The 25,908-nt window shown below is 39.2% G+C and overlaps 1 protein-coding gene across 11 annotated transcripts in view; it reads left to right on the top strand.

Annotated features, from left to right (window-relative positions):
* BCAS3 (BCAS3 microtubule associated cell migration factor) overlaps positions 1-25,908 on the top strand; it is a 494,723-nt gene that overhangs the window by 356,193 nt on the left and 112,622 nt on the right. The window contains exon 25 of one of the 11 annotated variants that reach the window (XM_043531386.1): positions 8,613-9,130. The exons of the other annotated variants lie outside the window; for them this stretch is intronic. Coding sequence (XP_043387321.1) covers positions 8,613-8,731 — 119 coding nt within the window. The 3' untranslated portion in view covers positions 8,732-9,130. Of the gene's footprint in view, positions 1-8,612; positions 9,131-25,908 lie in introns of those variants that run through there. 11 annotated transcript variants of the gene reach the window in all.

The raw sequence follows: 25,908 nt of genomic DNA, 5'->3' as shown, positions 1-25,908 counted from the left end.
TGATTTTAAACCAACTGGTGCAAAAGGCTATATGGACACGGTTATTTCAGTTTAAACCAGTTTAGCATTAATGGATTAGGAATCTCCATAGCTTTTTGTTCTGGTTTAACTAAACTGGTTTTAAACCCTATTTAAGTCAAACTGGTGCAACTTCTGGGCCTAGAAAAAGGCTGAATCTCTCTGCATCTTAGTTGCCAAATCTCTGTGTATCTTAGTTCCCCATATGAGGACAATGCTGCTTTTCTCTTACTTGTTGACAGGTTTGTATAATTAGAGTATAAATTCTTTGAGGCAGATACTGTCTGTTATTATGTTTATGTAGAGCACCTAACATAATAGGGCCCCAGTGTCAATTGGACCCTCTAGACACGACTGCAGTACCAATAATAATAATCATAAATACAGTTAATCACATTGCGGTCATAGACAGTTATGAGGAAAACGCACAGTTTCATCTGCACTAGCCAGGTTGTGTGTCTGGACCCCTGAGTCACAGCTGTGATGACTGAGAAAGAAGTGCTGTACCTATTAGCTCCTCAATCAGAATTAGCTACCAGACAGCAGTGAACAGGTGAGTTGTCTCATGGAGATGCTTTAGCTGAACCCAGGGAGTTCTGGGTGTTCTAGATTAATTGGTTGGTTTATGAACTGCTATCCATGTGCATTAAAAAATGCTCTTTCTATTCTAAATCAGAATGCTGGGTTTGAAAGGTTGCGTACGATCTACAGTAGCTATCTATCCTATCTAGCTGTGTCTCTCTTTAATTATATCAGCCTTTATTCTGTACCCATCACCACTGTTTCTGTGCTATCTCTATAAGGCTACCTATCAACAAAGCAAAATGAATTGAGCATAAGCTTGATTGTAATTGGTTTGCTTGCAATATTTAATCCATTGGCAAGTGAGGCTGTGCTTTCTAATGCTATGTGCTTAACTGCTCATCCTTTCTTTTGTTGTTGGTTATTATTTGTACGATGATATTGCCTGTATATCCCATCTGAGACCTGTTGTGCTAGGCACTGTACAAATACATAGTAAGAAACAGTCCTTTCCCTAAAGAGAGCACAATCTAGAAGATATATTGAATGAAAAAGGATAAATAAAATGATCATTGAACTCCTGTCCCAGGGATCACAGGGATTGCTGGACTGGATCAGATCTGTCGTCCATCTAATCCCGTAGTCCATTACCAACAGTAGCCAGTACTAGTTGCTTCAGAATACGTGCAAAAAATCCTGCAGTTATGGGATAACATGTCCCTGGGGAAAGTTACTTTCTAGCCCCAGTAGTGAGAGAGAGGCTTAAGCCAGGGAGCAGGAGGGTTCCCTAATGTTCTGAATATTTAATATTATAGCCCTAAATATACTTTATGTACTTTGTCAGTTCCAATATTGTGTATTATAGTACACCAGTACTAACCTTTGGCCTACTTTCTTAATATTCTAGTAACTGTAGCACAAGAGCAAGACAAGCATGTACACACACGCACACACAAACCAACCAACCAAACTAAAAAGGGGCTGACTTCTCTGGTCTAACACGTTAATTTTGAACCCTGTTATGAAATTGGCCAGAGATTCCTGCAGGAGAATTCACCTTTCAGTAAGGTGACAGTCCACCAGCATTGCTGCCTCATACGCCAGCTGCCTTACTCCTGACATAAGGGGGCAGAGGAGACGTGCTGGATGTGGTCTGGAGGCAGGATGAGAGAGGGCATGGGAGAGCCAAGCTTCGCTACGGCTGGTCCTCTGCTGATGTACAGAGCTTCCACCTCTGGCAGAAATTACAGCAAGCCTCTTGAGGCTCTAACTTCCACCAGGATGAGGGGGCTGAGGCTCAGAGAACTGCCACAGTCCATGACATGGAAGCACAGTGGAGAATTAGGACCTGAGTCAGAAATAATTATTCAGAACATGCATTAGAATAACCAACTTTTTTAAAAGACATTAATTGCAAGTGTATGCCATAGAAACCCCAGCAAAATGTAACAAGGGCTAAATCCTGTCTTCACCTCTTCATTTCGTGCAACTATAGGCACGAAATGGTACTTACCAGAGCTGTTCAGACAGTAGAGGAAACGCATGGTGGAGTAGCAATATGCTAGCATCATCTTCGGCAGCCACGTGTCGCACTCCACAGCTTAAGGCCAGCCATGCCTACTAGTTGCTGGACATGTGACTTCTTGGGCAAGTGGAATTGCAGCCAGCACAGCATCCAGTCTCCTCTCCAAGCTCACTCACATAGGTCAACTAGACACGTAGCTCTGCTGCTGCCTGGGTTCACTCGGGCCTACAAAAGCTCACCCGGCCTTTTTTTCTCTTAACTGCCTAACATAGGGTGAGATTTGGCCCAAGCAAGCTTAGGATAGCTGGAATTGTTAGTTGGTTTTACAAAATACAGTGTAACTGCTCAGTTGTAATTATAGATCCAAGGGATCTAAACATCACACTTACATTCTGCAAAGCCGTAACTTTGTAAAATGTAACGTGTGCCCTGCTACCATATGTTACCAGAGTTTACCCTGACTACACAACACAGAAGTCCTTAAAAATAAAGGAGAAATCTAACAAAGGAATGGAAAATCTCATCAACTCACACTGTATCCTAGATGCTGCTTCTGTGCCTCTGTTTTGGCACTGCTTGAAACCTTGATGTAAGACAAATAGAAACGTTTTCCTAGTGGTATGAGATGCAGCAGACTGCTGCAGCTAGTGTGTGTTGATAATGCAAAATGCAAAATTATGTTTCTTCTATCAGTTGGGAATTTTGTGGAATTTGCTTCCATTTGACAGTGTTTCCAGATGGAAATAAGCAACTGCCTTCTTTGTTCAGGGCAATCTTCATTTAGTTTCAGTGTTTTTTTCAGTGCAGTCTTCATTTAGTTTCAGTGTTTTTTTCAATAGTGTGGTACGAGATGTTATTCTACTTGAGTATCTGGAGGCTTTCGTTCATTTCTGCCATTCTTTCATAGCTGTTCCTCTTTTTGAACAAATAAGACCAATTCCAGTGGAAGGGTTATAAAGTTGGTTGTATTTTTAATTGTTTTAATGTTTTTTTATTTTTGTAGTACAGTAGTCTAGAACCCTGTAAAAGTTAGTGGTAAAATAATTTTTGAAGGGCAGACTGAGTTCAGATGGTTCAAATATACAAATTCAGTTCCAGCATTATTTGGATCTTCGCACCTCAGTGTCCCAGTAGAGAAATCAGATACTGAGTTTTTACAGGTTTTGCTGTAAAAACTGAGCCCGACAGAACTTTTAATGACTAATGGATTTTGCAGAAGTGATTTTACTGCCCTAGATGTCCATTAGCAGTTTTGGGCTTATTTCTTTGCTGGAAAGCTAAATGGCTGTTACTTGCACTTTTATATGAGTTAAATATTTGCACGAGATGACATTTGTAATTGTGGTTTATAATGTACAGTACTGCCATTTATAAAGTAAAAAAAAAGTGATACAGAAAATTGTCAGTATATTTAGGCATAATATATTTTACCTGTGGCTTAAAGCATGTATCATTAAAGTTTCTATCTACACTATGACAGGTTTCAGAGTAACAGCCGTGTTAGTCTGTATTCGCAAAAAGAAAAGGAGTACTTGTGGCACCTTAGAGACTAACCAATTTATTTGAGCATAAGCTTTCGTGAGCTACAGCTCACTTCATCGGATGCAACGATGAACATCCGATGAAGTGAGCTGTAGCTCACGAAAGCTTATGCTCAAATAAATTGGTTAGTCTCTAAGGTGCCACAAGTACTCCTTTTCTATCTACACTATGTCATTTCAGAGCAAACTCCATGCAGTTCTGATATGTCTGTTGAAGTCTCTTAGGTGCAGATTTGGTGGTGTTGAACTTCAGTCAACATCAGTTACATTGTATTAAGTGTCTACTGCTGTCCTTTGCTTATGTATCCTACTTTATCAGTGATGGTGGGATTTTGAAGTATCCTGATAATCCAGGGGTTTTTTGTTTTGTTTTGTTTTGTTTTGCTGTGGGGATGATTGATAAAATATCTTTCCACGAAATGAGGAGCCTAATAAAGCTGGCATTTTTAAATCTTTGTTGACCAGCCAGATATTTACCAAAAATAATCCTGTGTTATATGCTGTCTTGTTAGACAGATACAGATCTTGACTCTTAAAACATCCTACTGAATGAAAAGAAATATTTGTCAATATGTAAATAATAATATTTTTATCTATGTAATTCCAAGAATTAGCATGACATTTTAGAGATAAATATGGAGTCCCTGCCTATATGGCTGTACTCTAATACCTAGACTGTTACTTCCTGCATTGTAAGATGATACAGAGCCAGATCCTGGGGCCCAGCCTATTAACATCCCCAGTGCAGCTCAGCAGTGATGTATGTCTGCAAATGTAGCTTTAAAATCATTCTGGCTTTCTGTGTATCCTGGAGTCATCGGATAGTAGTCCAGGCCCCGAACAAAATATAGAAACTCCTGCATGCTGCTCTACGTTATGCCAGTTGCCCTGGGACCTAAGGCCACCTCACCCCTTATTCTGAGTGTTGCACATGTCTACACAGGGAAATTGACCGGCAAATCTATAGCAGAATAATTATTCTGGAATAAAGTCACTTTTATTCTGGATTAGTGTGTCCACTCAGGTGAGTTATATCAGCATAATTATTGTGGTACAGTTTATTCCACTACAACTGTATTGGTAAATTGCCCCAGGTAAGCAAGGCCCTAGGAAAAAGGTGATGTTGGAGCTGCTATGGCAGCACCCACATTGCTTAAAGATTTCCCTGTGCTGGGGCGGCCTCGGAACATTTCCTCTGGGTTTAAATCTGTTTTGTACTGGGAGACCGGCATCAAACAGATGGTGCTGGAGGATTGGGGTTCTTGTTTCCAAAATGTACATTTTTTTTAGAACCATGATGGTAGTAGTACAAGAAGATACTTTAGGTAAATAATGTGCGGGCCAAATCCTGTAGTCTTCACTCAGGTAAAAATCTTCTTACGAGTCAGTGTTTATTTTAAAAACAAAAGGAGTACTTGTGGCACCTTAGAGACTAACCAATTTATTTGAGCATAAGCTTTCATGAGCTACAGCTCACTTCATCGGATGCATACTGTGGAAAGTACAGAAGATCTTATTATATACACACAAAAAGCATGAAAAAATACCTCCTCCCACCCCACTCTCCTGCTGGTAATAGCTTATCTAAAGTGATCACTCTCCTTACAATGTGTATGATAATCAAGTTGGGCCATTTCCAGCACAAATCCAGGTTTTCTCACCCACCCCCCCCCCCCCCCCACACACACACACAAACTCACTCTCCTGCTGGTGGATTTGTGCTGGAAATGGACAACCTTGATTATCATACACAATGTAAGGAGAGTGGTCACTTTGGATAAGCTATTACCAGCAGGAGAGTGAGTTTGTGTGTGTGGAGGGGGGGGGGTGAGAAAACCTGGATTTGTGCTGGAAATGGCCCACCTTGATTATCATACACATTGTAAGGAGAGTGGTCACTTTAGATAAGCTATTACCAGCAGGAGAGTGAGTTTGTGGGGGGGGGGGGTGAGAAAACCTGGATTTGTGCTGGAAATGGCCCAACTTGATTATCATACACATTGTAAGGAGAGTGATCACTTTAGATAAGCTATTACCAGCAGGAGAGTGGGGTGGGAGGAGGTATTTTTTCATGCTTTTTGTGTGTATATAATAAGATCATCTATACTTTCCACAGTATGCATCTGATGAAGTGAGCTGTAGCTCACGAAAGCTTATGCTCAAATAAATTGGTTAGTCTCTAAGGTGCCACAAGTACTCCTTTTCTTTTTGCGAATACAGACTAACACGGCTGCTACTATGAAACCTGTTTATTTTAAAAAATTAATTATTTTACTAGTGATCCAACAATGCAAAAAAGAAGAGGGATGATTATTATGTTATGAAGAGCTGTACAATCTACCCAGAATAAAATCTCCTTTTGGTGATTTAGGTTTTGGGTAGAGCTTAGGAAAGTAGTACTTTTTTTCAGCTCATCCCCCACCCACAATGATTTCAATTTTTTTTTTAAAGGCTTGATCACTCTGTCAGACAAGGGCTGAAGATCTGTTCAGCTTAGCCCTCAAGTTAACAAAGTGGGTAGCTTCTTAGCTTGAACTATCGATAAGCTGTAGCTTTAAAGTAATGAATGTTTAAATTTGGTAATCACGTACGTTGTTAAATGTATGTATTGTTATTTCAAGTCACACATTCCCTGCCTTAAAAGTCTTACAAAGATTTACAAAGACCAGGCACACGAGCAAAACGTGGAGCAACAATTCAGGGAAGAAAGGACAAGGGGAGATAATAGGTGAGAAGTAAAAGGATGAAGGATTTTTGGACAAAGTTGGACTGTAGGGGAAATAGTTGGAAACTGTTCCAAGCTAGGGGCAGAATGAGAGAAGGTACAAAGGGAAGAGAGGACAGGGAAATGAAAGGAACAGGTAGACAAGACGCACAGGCAACAAGTGAGAAGAAAAGAGATCAGTTATATATGCGAGAACAAGTATATGGGAAGCATAAGAGAGCAGATCCTCAGCTGGTTTAAACTGTTATTACTGTATATGTGACACCTTAGAGACTAGCAAGTTTATTTGAGCATAAGCTTTTGTGAGCTACAGCTCACTTCATTGGATGCATCCGATGAAGTGAGCTGTAGCTCACGAAAGCCTGTGCTCAAATAAATTGGTTAGTCTCTAAGGTGCCACAAGTACTCCTTTTCTTTTTGTGAATACAGACTAACACGGCTGCTACTCTGAAACCTGTCATTACTGTATATATAACAATGACAACTTACCCCAATTGATGATCTGCTACAAGGAATTTGAAAAGGATGAATTAAGTCCAAATTTCATCTTAATCTGCCCTTCCTTGTTTTTTCTATTTAAATCTGACCTTTTAAAATAATTAGTAATTGATATGAAACAAGTGAAAAATAAATACTTAGTCCTGCCTTTAGTGCAGGGGACTGGACTAGATGACTTCTCAAGGTCCCTTCCAGTTCTATGATTCAATGAAAATCTAACGTTAAACATGGGACTGAGCATCTAGGGGAGATATTATAAAAGTTAGGCCACTGCCCACAACAGAATTGCCTTGGTGTCAAGGAGTGTCCGAGCTGTTAGCTTCTAAATGATATTGCAGTTCTGGCATGCAGAAACAAGGGAATCTCAAGTAGGAGTCAAGAGGTTATTTTACCTCCATAGTTGTCACTAGCTGCTGGAATACTGTGTCCAATTCTGTGCCCATAATTAGAGAACAATGTTGATAAATTGGAAAGGGTTCAGAGAAGAGCCATGAGAATGAATAAAGAATTAGAAAACATGCCTTATCGTGATAGACTCAAAGAGTTCAATCTATTTAGCTTAACGGAGAGAAGGTTAAGGGGTGACTTGATTAGCAGTAAGGGTAATTAACCCTTGGGACAATTTACCAGTGGTCATGGTGGATTCTCCATCAGTGACCATTTTAAAATCAGGATTGGATTTTTTTCTTCTAAAAGACATGCTTTAGGAATTATTTGGGGGAAGTTGTGTGGCCTGTATTATACTGGAGGTCAACTAAATGATCACAATGGTTCCTTCTGGCCTTCGAAGCTATGAATAATGAATGAGTGCTGTATAAAGATAATGGAGTAGATTCTCCAGCTGATGTAAATTGGCACTGCTTCATGACTTCAGTGGAGCTAGGACAGTTTTCACCATTTGAGAATCTGGCCTAATATATACAGTCGGAATCGCTTTACTCAACAGAAATACGGCCACCTCTTACAGAAAGATTAATCAATGATTCAGAGCCATTGTATATATCCAGGGGACTACAGGGGAATTTTATCATAGACCAAGTAATGTAATTATCCATCTTGGAATTTGGCCTAGCCCTGCTAGGCATAACACCTTCTCTCCCTAAAGAGGCCAATGGCATACATGCTTTTCGACTTCACATCTCAGAAGAAAAATGGGACCTTCTGTGGCTCCTTGGTACTTAGTTAGAGGGCAGAGCACCATCTACTGAGCTTCCTTCTTGGCTTACGATCTCTAATGAGCCGAGAGGGTATGTCTGCAAATATATAAATAGCGTAGAATTTGCTGTTTGTTAAATGGCTCATTTTGACTGCCATTTTTGTGGACCTTGTATTGGCCCTGTGCTTTCAAACCTACGATTTAGAGTTAATGATGTGCAGCACGTTACTGTGGGATCCACGTTCTGTTTGCATCAAGACTTTATCCCCCTGGCCGTACCTCGTCTTTTTCTATTTATAGTGGCTGTTCTGGCACCTCCTGGTCAGAACTTAAACCAGAGCCAGCCTTTAAAGCAACTCCAGCATGACTTGGATGTGGGTGAGGCAAAGCAATTTGGAAATCACTCCCAGCTGATGGAGAAATTACTTCCAAGCAAGCTGGGTGGTTCTTGAACTGTTGTTCCCTCAGCAGAAATGAGATTAAAAAAATATTGTTGCTTTGACAAATAGGCTAATGAGCCACTCATGTTGCTTTATGTATTGAATATAGTTGCGTGACATGTATTATTATTTTCTAATTATATTATGTTATAAATTATTAACAAGTGTTTAATTTCTATCCAAACAGATCATACAGAGGGGATCACACACTTAAGAATTGCAGCAAAATATAAAATTGTTGAGCCCTTAATAGATGCAAACTTGGAGACCCTGGTTATTTCTACCTCTTTCAACAGCCAGCTATGAAACTTCCTTGACCTTTTCACCTTTAAACTTTATTTGAACTTGGAAAGAAGACTTGTGAATTGTAAGGCGGTGGGGAGGGGTGGAGAGCAGGACTGATTATATGTTACCGTAACAGTAATACTAGCAAAATAATCCTCCTCTTGTGTATGAGTTTCTGCTACTGCAAGCTTCAGGGTAATAAGCTCACATGACATGCCTAGAGGCTAATGCTGGCCTATGCTTTTTTTGTACATATTTAAACAAAGGCTGATTATCCAAACAAGAATTTGGACTGCATCAACTGGACCAGCTTAAATTATAGTTAGTAAAACTTGGCGCCTTCGGAGCTTGGAATGTTACAATTACAGCTGGATCCTCATTTGTTAGGCAGCCTTACAAAATAATAAAACTGGAGATTTTTATCTTTACTGGACCAAGCTTAACTCTTTGAATACAGAGATGTAAGTGCCAAGTATTACAGTTACTGCTTGAGAAAACCATTCCTCTTTACCACTGTAAACATGGTTTGTGTTTGTGTTCTGTAGTACATGGGGCAAAAAAAAAGAAACTGTTTTAAATCTTACAAGTTGCATGCCAACACTGGTATACATGCTGTGACAAATGTCACTAATGGGGGCATTGATTGTCCTTCAGAGTTTGAGATAAGTAGAGGGAACATGAGCATCATGTCGCTTGATCATCTTTATTTCACTCTTATTGTGACAGTATTATTTGTTTTTCTTTACATGGCTCCTCTTCATGTTTTCTGTCACTGAAACCAGGACTTACATCTATGTATATGAGTGATCAGTGGGTCAGTCGGCTATTAAGCTCTCAAATGTTTTTTCCGGCAGAAAACTTTGGTCTTAAGAAGGTTCCTTAGCCGGACTCTTCTTAAGCCTTTCTGGTTGTTTCTGCAGTTATCCATTGCAATCGTTGTGGGATTGATTCTGGAATTAATAGGTGGTGCAGGAAGTGCAGGCATGTCAGGGTTTGATTTTAGCAAAAGCGGTCTTGGCCATTTCATTCTTGTTTTTCATTTTGCGCAGAGTGCAGAAGTAGGTTGGTTTTGGGTTAGTCAACTTAAAGCCCGATGCAGATGCCTCACATAAATAGTAAATGTGGCTCTTTGTTCATTTAAAAAACATCATGATTGTTGGTTCTGAAAATTAATGTTCTTTTTCTGAAACTAAACGTGGGAGCAGGGAACCAGATCATTCGCTGGTATAAGTCATAGTTTCATTAACTTATATGGAGCTACGCCATTTTACACACACTAAGGATCTCTCCAGTGGCTTTTTGCTCATAAGCGAACTGTTTATCTGCACTTTTTTAAATAACATGAAAGCATTTAGCATCTGCATCATTCAAAGAAAACATTTTTTAAGTACTAATGACTGAGACCTCAGTAATCAAAACTTTCTAGAATTATTTTAGGGCCTAGCTAACCTCTGTTATACCAGGTTATACCAGGAATTTAATAATTAATCTTTACTTTTCATTATAAATGCAGAGTGTGTAATCACTACCTCACATTAATATGTGAATTTTATTTTGAAAGTTCTGTCATGTAGTGGTAGGGGATAATATGTCATTGCTGGGATCAAGATACTGTAGAAGTTCTGAGCTTTGTTTTATTGAATGGAAGGGAATTAGTTTTCTCCTATTTATAACTGAGAAGTTAAAGATTTTAAATAAAGATAAACTTGCAGATTCATAAGGTGCAACTGATTCTGGGAGAAATAGTACCAACTGGGAAATAAGAAAGACCTAAGGAGAAACTGTGAGTTAATGTTTACTTTTTTATTACTATTTTAATCAAATGGCTTTACAATTGACCTTTTGAATTGTAGCTATTTTAAAAACAACACTCACGCTGCACACCTACTGGTAAGCTCCAACTGGTTCAGAGTACAACCACCAATCTGCTAAGCAATATGGGGCGCCACAAGCTCATCACTCTGATGCTCTGCTCTCTGCACTGGCTCTATGTTGAATACAGAGTCCAACTCATGGTCTCTACACTCATATTCAAAGTCTTCCATAGTATTGGTTCTAGCTACCTGAGACATCACCTTGATTTCTGAAACCATGACCTTCTGCAGCAGTTGCGTTCCTTGGAACTCTTGACCATTAGAGGAGACCTCTGAACATTAGTGACACCTGGATCTAAGATTTGAAAGGGGCTGGTTTCGGATTGATTAATAGCTAGGAACTGGATGCTTTTAGAGCTCATGTGCAGGGAATTAGACAAAGATAAAGAGTTTCCCTTCTTTCTTCTCGCAGTCACGGATCCCTGGCCTGTGTTCCCCATGTAACCTGCTCCCTTGCAATTAGTTCTTCCCATTGGACAAACAGGCTAGTGAAGAAGTGGGGGTTCCCCAGATTAGCCTTTTTCATGAGCAGGATCACTTAGCAACTCAGAATTTAATTTCAAGAAACAGTATCAGATGTCTGGCCAAAAAGAGTGCTTTTCTCCGCTGCCGTTTCTTTCTCCATTGAATCGTCTCACCTTATGCCACAGTGAGATGATTGAAATAGTGCTCTGGTGATTTAAGAGGTTTCTGATCTAAGTACACGTGCCTCTAGCCCCTGCAACACCCATCAGGAAAATACCATTGGTAATAAAACAGAAAGAAGGTTAGTCTGATCAAATTAGGTATTGAAGATAGGTTGATGATGGCCTAATGGTTGACAGAAAGAATCTAAAATTTTACAGCCTCTCTTAGGAGGTTATAAAAATCTTTTCAGCTGCCAAAAGGGAGTCGACAAATGCGGTCAACATGTAAATGAAAGCAACTTATTATCTCTGCGAAAAACTAAATGTCAGCCCAACAACCATGCTTTTAAAATGTGTTCCTCAACACCATTTAGCTCCTGGATGAGACCTTCAGTAACCAAAATAACATGCATATTCAGGAATCTGTGTTTCCCTTCTCTCGTCTGTTGTCTCATACAATTAATCTTCTTTTCCTCCTCTCCCTTCTTCCTTTGGTAGATTTATCCCAAGGTCGCCAAGGGAGTGAAGGATAGGATGTGAGATGAGAATTATTCACCATGGTAGGAGTCTCTCTGCCCCTTTTGCTCATAGTTCCCACCTTATAATTTCCTTCCTTTCTTGCCTCATGGAAATATTCACTTTAATATTTAAAAAGCTCAGACTGAGTAACACGGAGATGACGAAAGAATGTGCAAGTCATGTCCCAAACTTCATCAGAAGTAAAAGGAGACCCTGAGTAGAAGAATGGTTTCAGAGTAGCAACCGTGTTAGTCTGTATTCGCAAAAAGAAAGGGAGTACTTGTGGCACCTTAGAGACTAACCAATTTATTTGAGCAAATAAATTACTCAGATAAATGCTCAGATAAATTGGTTAGTCTCTAAGGTGCCACTAGTACTCCTTTTCTTTTTGAGTAGAAGAAGTTTCTCCAGCCATTTAGAGTTATGCTTGGGAAAGGAAAAGAGGCGATTTCTTATAGGGCGTGTGATTCATACTTGCCTACCATGGATCAGGTTCTGTCCACAATCCTTGTACTCCGACTGTTCTGCACGGAGCTGGGTGAAGTCTCCTGACTCCAGCACAGTATAAGGCAGCCTGCTGTAAAAAGTATGTTAAGTCAATCCTTAGAATTTTTCCTACAAAAGATACATTTGGCAAATGTGCCTGGTATTTAATAATAATAATTCAAAAAAAAGTTGTGAACAATTTTGGCACAAACGTGATTACTATAAAAGCTACTGTACTCATAATTATTCATTGTTCATAGTCCAGCTGCATTGTAATAAGCAGAATTATTTTGGGGGTGTTTTAGTTTATTGACTGTTTAGTGGATATTATAAACCCCTGTGAAATGGCTTGTTTTGGTATATGATTGCCTAAGTCGTCGATTTTTTTATTTGTAATAGCAAATTATGCACACACAAAAATAAGGATACGTTCAGCTGCCTTGGATTTTAAGTAACAACCATAAAACGATCTGATCTTGCAATAGCAGTTGAGGTCACAGGATTGGGTCCAAAGATTGTATCTTCAGGCAACAGCCCAATGTTGTCTTTTTTTTTTTTAAAGGACTGATTTTTGTTATTTGATGAAAAAGGAAAATGTTCTCTTTTGTTGAAGATGCACAGGACATTCTGATTTAAAAGTAGATATCGCCTATAACCATATACTATATCTTAAAATCATGACTGCTTTTTTGAAGTCTGTTGGGGGAAGGTGCTAATATGGTACTAAGAATATTCTATTTCTGTCCACAGTTAAGAATTCACATCATGGCAAATTTTATTTATTTCTTCATCTGGCTTCTGATGAGGGTAGAGTGGGGAGGAGGCATGCTTGGGATGATTAATTGTACCAGAAATAAAGTTGATTGAACTTTGTAATTTTCCAGTGGCTCAAAAGGTTATTTCCCAAGCAGTTATTTTACATGTGCAATGTATTTTATTTCATCCACTTGTTTATAATGTTCATCATTAATTACATGGAGGAATGATTGCCTCTTAATACTGGTTTATTATTGGACTCAATCATTATTTGATTTCTAAAATTACATGTAAAATCTCCTATGTAGATATGGTGGCAGAGAGAGCCTAAAGATAAATCTGTACTATTTAGAGATCAGCTACATATAATTTTTTGAATTTGCTTTGACATGCTGCTCCATAGTCTCTTCCATGAACAAGGACTAATGTTGTCTATAGGAACTATTCAGTCAGAATTAATGTGTGGAGAGGTCAGTTGTCAGGGACATATTGTTAGAAATACTTATCTTTAAAGGTTTCCAGTCTTTGAATAGAAAATGTCTGCCATGCAAAAATATGAACGTAGCTGAGTTTTGAGTTCTACAGAACATGACTGGTTTACTTTTTTCCAGCTAGCTAAAAATAGCAAATAAAATAGAATGTTCTTTGTCTATTCATTTATTCTCATGAAATTCTCTGTTGTAATTACTGTTGACCACAATACCACCTACTGGTGAGAGCAGAGCTGATCATAGGCCAGCTGCTTTATTACTAACCACAGCTGCTCTTAACTTTCGCAGATGTTTCTCCTTTCAGGCTGGCCAGTAAAACTTTATTGAACAGCTCAACATCAAGAGCAACATGCTCTACCTAACTGGCAGCTCAAGATCATATTGGGCTATAAAGTCAAAAAACAACAAACCTTGCAGTATCTATTTTTCCTGTCCCTCACCCTCTCCCTCATCTTTCCATTTCGTATACCAGTCCTTGTTAAACATCCAGGGCTTAATTTGTGCCAGGCTTGCCAGCACCTCTGGGCTTGGCAGTTCATAGTCCCAGCACCTCTGGGCTTGCCATGTCAGTTATGAAAGTAAAAAAATTGCTTGAGCCCAGGCACCTCTTTCATTACAAATAAAGCACTGTAACCATCCGCAACAACACCCAAAAGAAATGTGAAGTCCACTTCAGATTTCTGCTGTTGCTAGCCATATAACATAGCAAAAGGAAACAATGTCTGAGGGGTAACTGCTATAAAGACTAATACTTCTGCTTGTTTGAGAACTAAGACTTCCATGTTTGTGTTTTTATTTCTCGATTCTGGCAGGTGTACACACCATTTCCCCTCCCCCCAAACTAGGTGAGAAAGTTTTTAGAAGTTTAATACCAATGCTTGTCTAAACTTCTCTCTGAACCTGTTTGGTCTATAAATCAGATTAGGAAATCTCATCAGAACAGGGTTTCTTGTGAGATGTCCAGCACTTTTTGATTTTGGCAAAGTCAAAAATATCTCAAGAATAGCTTTTCTTGAGGTATTTCTGCTTCCTGTACCAGCCCTACCCAAGAAGTTCAGAAACAATGGTCTTATTCTTTAAACTGTTACCGAACTTTTCAAACCTCAGAGGTTTGTACTGAAGGGACAAATGAAGGTTTAAGCCAGGTCTTATTTTATCATAAACTTTTCACAGAACCAGTTATCCCATAACTACTGCAAGTCTCATTCCTCCATATTTGGCTTACAACATACAGATGTACACAGATGAAAGTGTAGCTTGAAATATGTCCACCAACACAAAATCCAATAATATGGTCACCAAACTGGTATCTGAGTAGAAGAAATTCTACTGATAGTTATAGCAGTGTCACCACATGCTGTATTCTTTCTTCAGCAACGAAGATATGACCTCAATCACGTCAGTTTCATAACACTGAATTAAAGAACTGAATTGGCACAATCTATTGATATTAAGATTCTTGATGTTTCCTCTTAAAAGGCTTCTATTAGCTTAGAACCCCATAAATTAAAATGAGGAAAATCACTCTCATTCTCCTAAAGACATTGCAGCTGATTAAAACAAACAAAAAAACCACTTCTACCAGTTACTATACGTCAGTGAAGTCTTTTAGTGCTTGTCTACATTGGAAAGGTATACCAGTATAAGCTAAGGTGTGACTTTAAACCAATATAGTTATACTGGTATACTCCCTCCCATGTGGAAACTTTTATTCTGATATCAGTGGGTCCTCTTCTTTTGGTTTACCTTATGTCGCTTGGGAGTTAAGCTAAACCACAACAGCTACTCTTATACTAGAATACAAGTGTTGACATGGGAGATTTTACTGATATAGTTAAACCAATATAGTTATACTGGTTTAACTATTCCAGTATAATTATACCAGTGTAACGGGTAAAATTCTCTTGTGTAGACAGTCCCTTAAAGGGGAATTTCAGAAAACCACAGACTTGATTTTGGAACTTGTGAACACACCAGAATAAGTAACTGGGTTGGGTTTTTCTCAGCATCAACATTCATAAATGATAGGTCACCAAAAGTGGGTAGGGGTGGGGTGGGGGGGTGTATGTAACATGTGCCTGATGTACAATTTGCACATGTTGGAGGAATTATTCAAATGCAGTTCATGAAAACATTGCTTTTGTAATGGTGGTAGAGTCTGTGTCTGACGTATTAGTTTCAGTTGTAGGAAGTTAGATTGACCTAGTTAATCACTGAACTTGCACACCCACATTTTTAGACCATTTTTGTTCACGAATCAATGTTTTTTGTGTCTTACCATTAGGGAATGTAGGTTGTTCAGTAAGGGCCCGTGTGTCCCTATAGAATCAATATTAAAGCATGCTGTGGTATGAATCCTGCAGATAAGCGAGCAGTGGTGAATGAGTGTTATTTTTAAAATGACTTTATTGGTAATCCAGGACCCGAAGCTCTGAGATGCTGAGCATCTTTGACTTGCAGTTACTTCTGTGGATGTCATGGGCACTTCGCAGTATTGGGCCCAAAATGGGCAGTGATTCTTTACCATAAACACGCAGTGCTGAAATACCAGCTGGCACATTAGCTAAATCAGCAATTTATAATCACAGAGTCCACATTAAACACAATACTAGGTTCCAGATGATCTGAGTTCAGAGTATTCAGAACAGTGCTCAGCAGAAGTAATAGTGACCAACTTAATTTTTTTTTAAAATGTGGTAAACTGGCTTAGGGAAGGCACAAGAGTAATTTCACATGAGGAGGGAGTTCTCTCTGTGTTCTGTACAGAGCTCAGCTAAGTTCATGTGTACAGCATAATGGAAAATTTTGCTTAACGATTGCACTGTACTCGATTAATACAAGACTTCATTGCTCCCAGTCCATAAATCTTCACAAACGTACGTATGTACCGACAAATATTTTTAAAACAACATAAAAAAGTACAAGTGCTAACAATTTTGAAGATTAAAAAGTTAGATAAACTGTAGTTCACTTACATTACATGACTCCCAGACAACTGGGTGAGAGAGGCTTTCTTTGCCATTTGCAATATTTTAGGTACAAGAGGAAAACTTTGAAAAGGGATTGTTCTCCATGAAATGACCACAGTTCCAACTGAGAAATATCCTGTCCTGTACTCTATCAGGCAAAAATATCCCACAAGTCAAGAAGGTACTAGGGAAGTGCCAGAGACAGGAAGGTTGGAGTTAATGTTTGAAGGGCTGAGAGGGAGCTAATTACGTTTAAAAGAAATGAAAATTGAAAAGGATAAAACCTCAACATTTGGAAAACAAACTGCGGCTATTTACAATATGTCAACATAGATGTAGAGCGATCTCAGTGCTTTTCTGGCATATGTATTGATATTAAATTAGTAATTGTGTTGTGCAGGTGCTTGACTTTTGTTTAAACAAACAGAAGCTTGAGTATCCAGTCCTTCAGAGTTCATTCAGTGAAAGCAACATTTTTTTAAAAATCCAGGTGTTTACATAAATTAGGATTTCTGCATATGTTAGCAAGTGTCTTCGTAAATAGAGAGGGCCCTGGAAAGCATCCCCAATTACCTTTCTGTCACCTCTCTCATCTACCTGTGACATATTATTTAAGGGCCCGATCCTATAAGGTACTCAGCACCTTCAACTCCCAGTGTAGTCACTGGGAAATGCGGGTTCTGAGCACCTTACAGATTCAACTCCCTGAAACTCTAGTGTGTGATTGGGTTAAGGATTCTCCCTGTGTTCAATCCATAGTCCCAAATCCTCACTCTCCACTTTCGGTGGGGAATGGGGAGTGCTGTGCTTACAGCACGCTCCTGTTTCTCAGTGACAACCCCTCCAGTCTAAGGGATCTGAAATCCTTCCTTGGCCCAAATGGCGATGGCTGTGAGAAGGATGGGGCAATGGGTAAATACAGACCACCTAAGAACTCAGTTAAGAAACATAGTTATTTTAGCCAGATGTATACAGGATTCTTACATAAAGCAGCCTCAAACTATCATCATTTACAGAACTGACTTTCTGGACCCAGGTGTTTAACAGTGAGGTAGAGACTGTAAAGAAGATGTTTATAATGGAGTTTATCTTAGACCCAAACTGTTTGCCAGCCTTATATCAGAAATGGTCTGAAAGAGCATTACAAGGGTGGCAGTTTAAGAAAGTGGGGGGAGGGGGGGCGGGGGAGGAGAAAACCTAATAAAAATAGCTGAGATCATTCAACAGTTATCAAGAAACAGATACTGCAGTTTTATAACAGAGAGCACTAAAAGTATATGCACTCTTAAAAGGCAATTAAAACGTATACTCCAAAACTATAAAACATTTTCTTTTCATCTGGAACGTTGAGGGCAGATTACAACACATTAATAACGTTTTGTTTAGAGTTCAGTTTCTGATGGCTTCCAAATGCAGTCTGTGTAGATTAACCAGAAGGAGTCCAGTTCTCTTTTAAGAGAGCTTGTAAAGGAAAGCAATGTGGTAAGATTGTTATGAAAAGCTAGTGTATTTAGGAAATAGCACTTAGCAGGGTCTCTCTGAATGGCTGCCAGGTCAGGAAGCTGAAGTGCAAGGCTTGGCCCTCATTCAGGCCCCCCAGTCCCGGTTCCTTGACCACACAGTACGTCAGGAACATGTCACAAGCGAGCCAGGGAGGTTTTGCCACGCCTACGGACCAGCTTGGCACAAACATTTTCACATAACCCAGGGCTCCAAAGGGGAGGGAGGCAGGCATTCCAGGGCCAAGGGAACATGTTACTTTTTAAAATAGAAATGAATAAATAAAAAAAAGCATGGGAATCAAACATTTGTTTAGTCCGTTTGCCACATTTAGCCGTATCCATTCCACAGAGCAAAACTGGCCATTTTCACAGAGGAGGGTTCACTGATGCGGAATCTGAGGGAGAGAAACCACGCTCCTTTTAAGCAATGTTGTCCTATTCATTCTGTTGTTCTTTGTTGCAAGAGTTCTATATTGAGCAACATAGAAATAAATGTACTACATTACTATCATGGGTGTATATAGCACCTCCACAGGGCCTGGTTCTGTAAAGACCTGGAAAATAAGGTCCTTGTCCTAAGAATCTTACAGTCTATTATAGAAAGGTAATGCCATGAGTAAAGGTGTCAAGCAAGGGGTGACCAAACATGAGGAGAGGAAGTCATGTTCTTTTGTTTTGTTTTTTGTTTTTAAAATTCAATTCATGTCAAGCACTAGAGTGGTGTTGGGAAATATATGCCACTTCAAAATGTTTAAAGAAGGCAGTATTGTCTAATGGGCAGGGCATTTGACTGGGAGTCATGGGATCTGGGTTCTCTTCCTGGCTCTGCCCAGACCTACAGTGCAACCTTATGTAAGTCATTTCATCTTTCTGTGCCTCTGTTTCTCCACTCCACCCCACCCCGCCGCCCTTTGTCCGTCTTGCCTACTTAGATTGTAAGGAAGAAGGGACTATCTTTCACTATCTTTCACCAGCAGACCAATACGGCATCTAGTTGCTGGAAAGGTCTGGTATGTTCAAATCCATTCATTGCTCAAGGAATCTTACCTAGACTCATCCTAACACTGAAAAAGTTCAAAAATGAATGTTGTGGATTCGCCCTTAGAAGAAAATATTGAGCTGTAATATTTTCTAGTAACAATTAAAATGATTTTAAATAAAAACTCAGTGTTGATGGGTTCTGTCAACATCTGTTTCCTGTTTTCTGTCCATTTGAGAATCAGTCCTGTGCTATAGCTGTTTGGTTTCTTATGACAAATCTCCTTTGAACCTGTTCTGTTGTGGAAAGGTACTGCGTTCATATTCTGTGCAAAGTTTTGTTAATGGCCCAGTATTAAACTTCTGGATTTTTCCAGGCTGACCTACCAAACATTCAAAGAAAGCTTTTCCCTCACTGGACCATAGCTTGGGGAATCCTAGAGTCCTTATTCCTTATTTCTGTAATAATAATAACACAAAACTCCTCATCCTCCTCTGAAACTGACACAAATCCTGCCAACTCTAGATATCCCTGAAGCTGATGACTGTAGTATCCCAATGCCTGTAAAATGGGAGTGTTAGCATTGCTTTCGAAGACAAATATCATATTGTCAAGAATTTAATAATTGCACTGATAGCGCATTAAGCACATGAAGGCCATGATTTAGCAAGGTACGTAAGCATGTGCATAATGGTAGACGTGAGGAGTCCCAAAAGAACATTACTTCCTCTTCCACATGCTTTGATGAATCAAGCCCTAACCAGTTTAGATTACTTAACTTAATAACACATTGGCATAGTTGGGATTTTTTTCACTTCAGTCTGATTCATTTTTCATTACTACATCATATCTTGAAAATGTCAGCATTAATGTACTTCAGATCATATATAGTTCTTCAGTGTGTATATTGTCCATGATTCCTCTGACCCCTCCATGTTCTGGCTAGATGCATTTATGGTGTGAAAGTAGTATTATGTACTACGGCAGGCTTTTATTTTTCTAAAATGTTTTTTCATGATGCACTGTTATATGTTGATCATTGAAGGCAAATTCTTTGCTTCCAAACTTTCATAGTTTGAATCCTCCTTCTGTCATAGTGACCTGGGCTGGATTCTACACTGTTAGCCATCTGATGGCTGTTTTGTCTTATAAGAAATAAGCTGGTAGACTCCATCCAGTTCCACATCACCAAAATCTCCTTCATTGTTAATCGCTTGGCCCTCTTACTGTTACCCTTACAAAGATAGCAGGCACGGAGATGGACCTACTTTCTCATACTTACCTCTGACCAGGAGGATCCACTTGTACCTGCCTTTCATAGGCACTAAATCCACTTTTTAAAAATACATTTAAAGAGAGAAGACAAGGGCTAAAATGAATGGTTAATAACTCTTGCCTTTCTTGGAAGAGGTGTAATATATTACATTGATAACACCTGTGTCTGATGGAATACATTGCTTGTCATAACTCGGAACTGAATAATTGTGTACAAAATTGAACGTGTGTGAGGGTGCTTAACTTGTTATTGGTTTCAGACAGTAACTCATTAAGGCATCCTAATGCTTTGTACATGCAGCAGAAGACTATCTGAATGTTAACACTTATGTTCTCATCTCTGTGCATGAGGATTTGAACGCATAATTCCCTAAGATGAGACTATACCTCTTGATTTTTATTTGTCAAGCTATGCTAAACTGGCAGATGTTGGGGACTAGCTTTTAGCTCAAGAAATTTTCATTTAGTTCCTGATTAAAAGATGTTTTGTTCTTAACTCAGCAAGACTAATTATTGAGTGCAAAAATCTTCAGCCCTCTCTCACAAACATCTCGCTTTAAGTCTAGCAGCAGATATCTTGAGATCTAAAAAATTACAATTGGTGGATGACTTTGAATATTTCTAAATCTGCATTAGAATGGTACTTCTGTTTTTCATTACCAAGCGTAGTGGAGGGGAGTAGAAAGTTCACAGGAAAACTAATCCGTGTTATCTTCTTGAGGAGATAGGTATTCAAGACCTGTTAGGCTCAGCCAACTGCCTTTGGCACACAGTTATGGTCATTGTTTCAGGTATGAGTTTTCTTCTCCCTTATTAGACATCAGCTATAATTTCAATATCTCTTGCTGCTAGCGCCCGTCTATAGGAATTGAAGGAGCTGAGTGATCTGTTTAAACACTAGAGAAAATGAAATAGCTTTGCTCAGCCATGCCCCTTTCTTATGTTTCAAGCTATTGTAGTTTCTAAGGTGACAACTGACCTGTGTACTTGAAAACTTGTAACTAAACGATTCCAATTTTCCAGTATTTATCATTCATGTTCTCTCCTGCTGTTCATTGTTTGCAGCTTTAATCTCCACTCCTTTGTGGTGTGAAGGAGTCCTACACTGACAAGATACAAATGTTTGATTTCTCTGCTGTTAGCATCCCTACTTCACTCCGCAATTTTATGAAGCCCATTGCTCTGTGATTAATTTTTACAGTTAATTACCCAGTGAGGTACTGGACTGCACCACCATGCATTATCTCAAAGGAAAATTTGGAGAAGGAAAAGCATGGGATGTAATTTAATCAGCTGAGATATCACAATCCAGTAGTTTTATTTTTAACATCTCCCTTGCTGCGACCTTGTGAAGAGAGATCATGCCCTTGTGAAGAGAGATCATGTTCTGTGGTAGACACCTTTTTCTCCCTCTTATGAGGATCATACAGGCGGTTTCCTGACTAGAGTCTTCTGTGTTTAGATTTCTTGTTTTGTTTAGTTAGCAATTGGAGGTAGAATAATACTGTTACCAAGATTCCATTCGTTCAAGTACAAGTTGCAAAATCATTACTAAGATTTCAAGGTGTTCTTGTTTGTTTGGATTGCATGGATTGTTCTTGTTTAATGCAAGATCTCTGTCATTTTTTAAATGGAACCCAATAAGCCCTAAATATGCAAACTTCAATATAAAGGCAAACCTAAAATTATTCATTTAAGGTCATCTGTTTTTACTGACATAGAGGTCTAGAAAAACAAGTGAGCAAGCATCATATTTCTTAAATACAAAATTTTACAGTGGGAACGTGTTATAAAACATTCTGCCAGTGTTGTTTCCCTAGGGATTTAGAGTGAGAGACATGAAGGCTGACAACTCTCTTCCTGTTGTAGGTCAGAGCTTCAAGAAACTCTGTAATCTTCCCACCAGCTTTACTCTCCCCTGGAACTCACGGTTAAAATTAGACGCTGGCTGAACTTTGGTCGTTCAATTTGAAAGCTTTCAGTGGCAAAGTAAAACAACTGCAGAAAAGAAAGCTTTCTCACAGTACCACTTTGAGAAGCCACTTTGTACAGAGTAACATGGTTTTGCTAACTGATGGGTCTCTTACATAGATGTTATCATAAATCATGATTAACAAGAAAGCCCACTGTGCAGCATGGAAATAATCTATATGTGTGCTGGGTCTTGGAAAGAGGTATCTTCCTTTAGGATATTACATTACCATTTGATTTGATTTTTCTCCTGATATTTCACCTCTTGCCCCAAAATTTGTCAGAGACTGAAGCACATGAGCAGTTTGCTGCCTTAAGAGAATGCAAAAGATCAAACAAACACAAGGAAAATAATGAACGACAGGGCTTTACAGTATGTGACGTGAATTATTAACTGTTGAATCAAAAATTAGGCTGGAGTTGCTACAACATGGGGAAAGCTGCATATACAGTAAAGACGGCAGAGGTGTTCTGCTTAGTCTCTGTTGCAGGATGCTGCAACCTGCCCGTTTATAAGTCAGCCTGGCTTGATTAACCTTTTTATTCAGGACTCAAAACAGCTTGTAAATTTTTTTTATCATCCCTTACCAGGTTGTTTGGGGTGTCTAGTCGCATTTGCTTTCCTTTGTCCACCTCTGTTTTCCAAACTCGTGTTATTTACATTCATTTTTTTTAAAAGCTGTGTTAATTTTCATCCCGCAAGTTAATTTTTGTCATTCAAAATGATTGATTACATCAAATTATTTCATATTTCTGTTAAAAGGTTACTACACCGCAGCAGAAGTGTTGCTAACCCCATCTTTGTTAGTCGTCTGCTATCCCAGTGTGTTATAAAGACTGCTCATAAACAGCCTGGTGAAGAAAAAATGTTCTCCATGAAGGCTAAGTCAAAGGTGATCAGTCTGTGCACATTACATTGCTGTTACCCTTCTCCTGACTCTCTCTTTCCATTCTCAGTTTTGTTGCTCTCCCTTGTTACATTGTATCTTAGATTAGATGGTAAACCCTCTGGGGCAGGGAACATGTCTCACTCTTTGTTTCTACAGCACTTAGCACAAGATGGTCCTTATCTTGTTTGGAGCTTTGCAACTTCATCACAATACAGCTATTTATAATGTCCCATCATAGTTGATTAAAACATGATCACTCTAATAAGTAACTAAGGGCTTTAGCAACCCTGATATAAATGTCACCATTGCTTATTAAACTCATCATAACCATCTAACTGCTACCTTGCGCTCCTTTCAGGTCTTTTTGTTCTATCCACCTGTTGTCTCTCATCATATGCTTAGATTGTAGACTCTTTGGGGCAAAGGGTCTTTTCATTATGCATTTGTACAGTGCCTGGCACAATGGGGCCTTGTCCTGAATGTGGCTTCTGCGTGCTACCCAATGGTAATAATAAGTAGTAATTATAAAGCCCCTGCATGAGCTACCTCAGTATTAGGGCAATGGAATTCTGATGGATTTGCGTTTAGGGTAAGAACAACAAAATTCCACATGATATGCTGTGTCTCATTAATTTCTTATTTTCCTCATCACAGTTCAGTGCATTAACTGGATCCACAAGGAAAACAATTGTATATGTACAAGGAGTGATCTTCAGAAATGCCTCAAAAATGTAACTCACATTGATTTTGCTAAAATAGGGTATGGAAGTACTGCATGTTGTCCCATGAGGTTCTGTGGGGGACTCAAAGTAAAAGAGAAGTGTAGTCTGTCTTAGGAAAGGAAACCAGAAACACCCGTGTTCTCATGCCAGCTTTACCAGTGACTTGCTGTGTAGTCTTAGGAAAGCCACACAGATCTCTCTGGGCCTCACTAGATAATGAATGGAGCAAATGGCATTACGCCAGAAATGATTGTGCACAGAATAGAGATTTACACCTGTGTGCCCGAGTTACCCAGTGTGTAAAATGAGGATGACACCTACCTCACAAGGCTACCCCGAGGACTATTTTCAACAGAAGCCATTAAAAATATAGGGCCGGACTTTCTGTTGCCCTGCACTCTATGTAGTCTTATTGGAATTGTATCATTTTCCACACACTTTGCACTGGTGTAGCTAACTACATGACGTGGAAGGCAAATAGAGGGTCTGGCCCAAAAACATTTGCTATCCATTACCACACAATCACCACAGACCCCTTACTAAGTACAGAGAAAGCAGTGATCACCTTAAGTACCAATGTGTGATAATGGTAGGCAAATGTTGGCCTTTTAATGCCCAACATATGAAAATTAAAATATAAAGCATACAGATGTTAACTATTGCCAGTATTTACATTCCTAATATGTCTCAGTTATTAAATAGAATTAAAATAATAGTTAGGTTTCAAGCACATGATCCTTTCACGGCAAATGTTTTTCTCTTATGCTTTATTCAGGTTATTCTTAACAGGAAAGCACTTTAACAAAATGATATGTTGTCACATGGTAGAAAGGAATTCGCTTTGCAGTATCATAGGCCATATATCTGTATGCATTTCCTTTTTCTGTGCCATAACATGGGTACTGATGCTTTAGACTCCAATTCTTGGTTAGGTTTTTGTAAACCTTTCGGTACAGGTTTGAGTATGGCTGGAGGTATTTTTCCTTCTCTGCGCTTATCAAACTGTGTTTCTCTGACACCCTGACAGAAACCGTGTTATTGGTTGTAGTGGAGACCTGAGTAATAAGAGCCCTCTCTGAGTTAGCTTCTCTGATCCTGTCCCCACAGCATTGCCAACATCCCCCTTCTTCCCCCCGAATCTCCCACATGTTCTTATGTGGCCCTGTGGTCTACAGCAGGAGTAATTCAACCAATAAACACAACTTTTATTTTATAGTTTTATAGCATGATCAGCTATCAAAGCTCTGTATGAAAATAACATTCGCTGGTCTGATTCAAGACAAAGTTTTGTTAGGCACAGTGGGACTTTTATCCCTAGAGGAGTTCAACTGACTGAGTATAATATTAGTTAACATATTTTACTGAGGTGAGGAAAATACTTTTCTGCACAGCATAAGCTAGGATTGGCCATGGAATTCATTTTGCAGTAATAGCTGGGTGGGTTTATATATAGTTTCTTAGCTAGCAAAAGAATTTCTGACTGATTCATTCTGTTTCTCACCATTTTTAAATCAGGATGGAAATCATTTATTAGAAGTACCTGTTCCAGTTATATAGGGGGAGGTTGATCACATGGCCATATTTTTAAGTACAGGAACTAACCTTTGACATAGCTTTCCAGAACTAGGTCCCGAATTTTTAGAGCAAATGGACGGATATCCGCTTTATGTTTGCGGATATCTGCATCCGCGGATGTGGTTGTATTTTTACCATCTTTGCGGCTCGCAGATCAGATGCGGATCCAAATTTTTGTATCCGCGCAGGGCTCTGATAGTGGGATAGGGTGCTGCTGCAGGTGCAGATGTGGATGCGGACGCATATAAATGGTGGTGTATCACGGGTCTGATACAAGTTAATTATCGTGGATGTGGATCCAAATTTTTGTATTCACAAAGGGCTCTACGAATTTCCTCTCACTCAACTTTTTCACTCGTGTAACTCCATTGACACAGTACTGGACACAGTACTCCAGATGAGGCCTCACCAATGTCGAATAGAGGGGAACAATCACGTCCCTCGATCTACTGGCAATGCCCCTACTTATACAGCCCAAAATGCCATTGGCCTTCTTGGCAACAAGGGCACACTGTTGACTCATATCCAACTTCTCGTCCACTATAACCCCTAGGTCCTTTTCT

Source organism: Chelonia mydas, chromosome 17 (genome assembly GCF_015237465.2).
Source record: "Chelonia mydas isolate rCheMyd1 chromosome 17, rCheMyd1.pri.v2, whole genome shotgun sequence".
NCBI classification, from domain to species: Eukaryota; Metazoa; Chordata; order Testudines; family Cheloniidae; genus Chelonia; species Chelonia mydas.
Note: the sequence above shows the minus strand (reverse complement) of the source record. Positions and strands in the feature narration are given on the sequence as shown.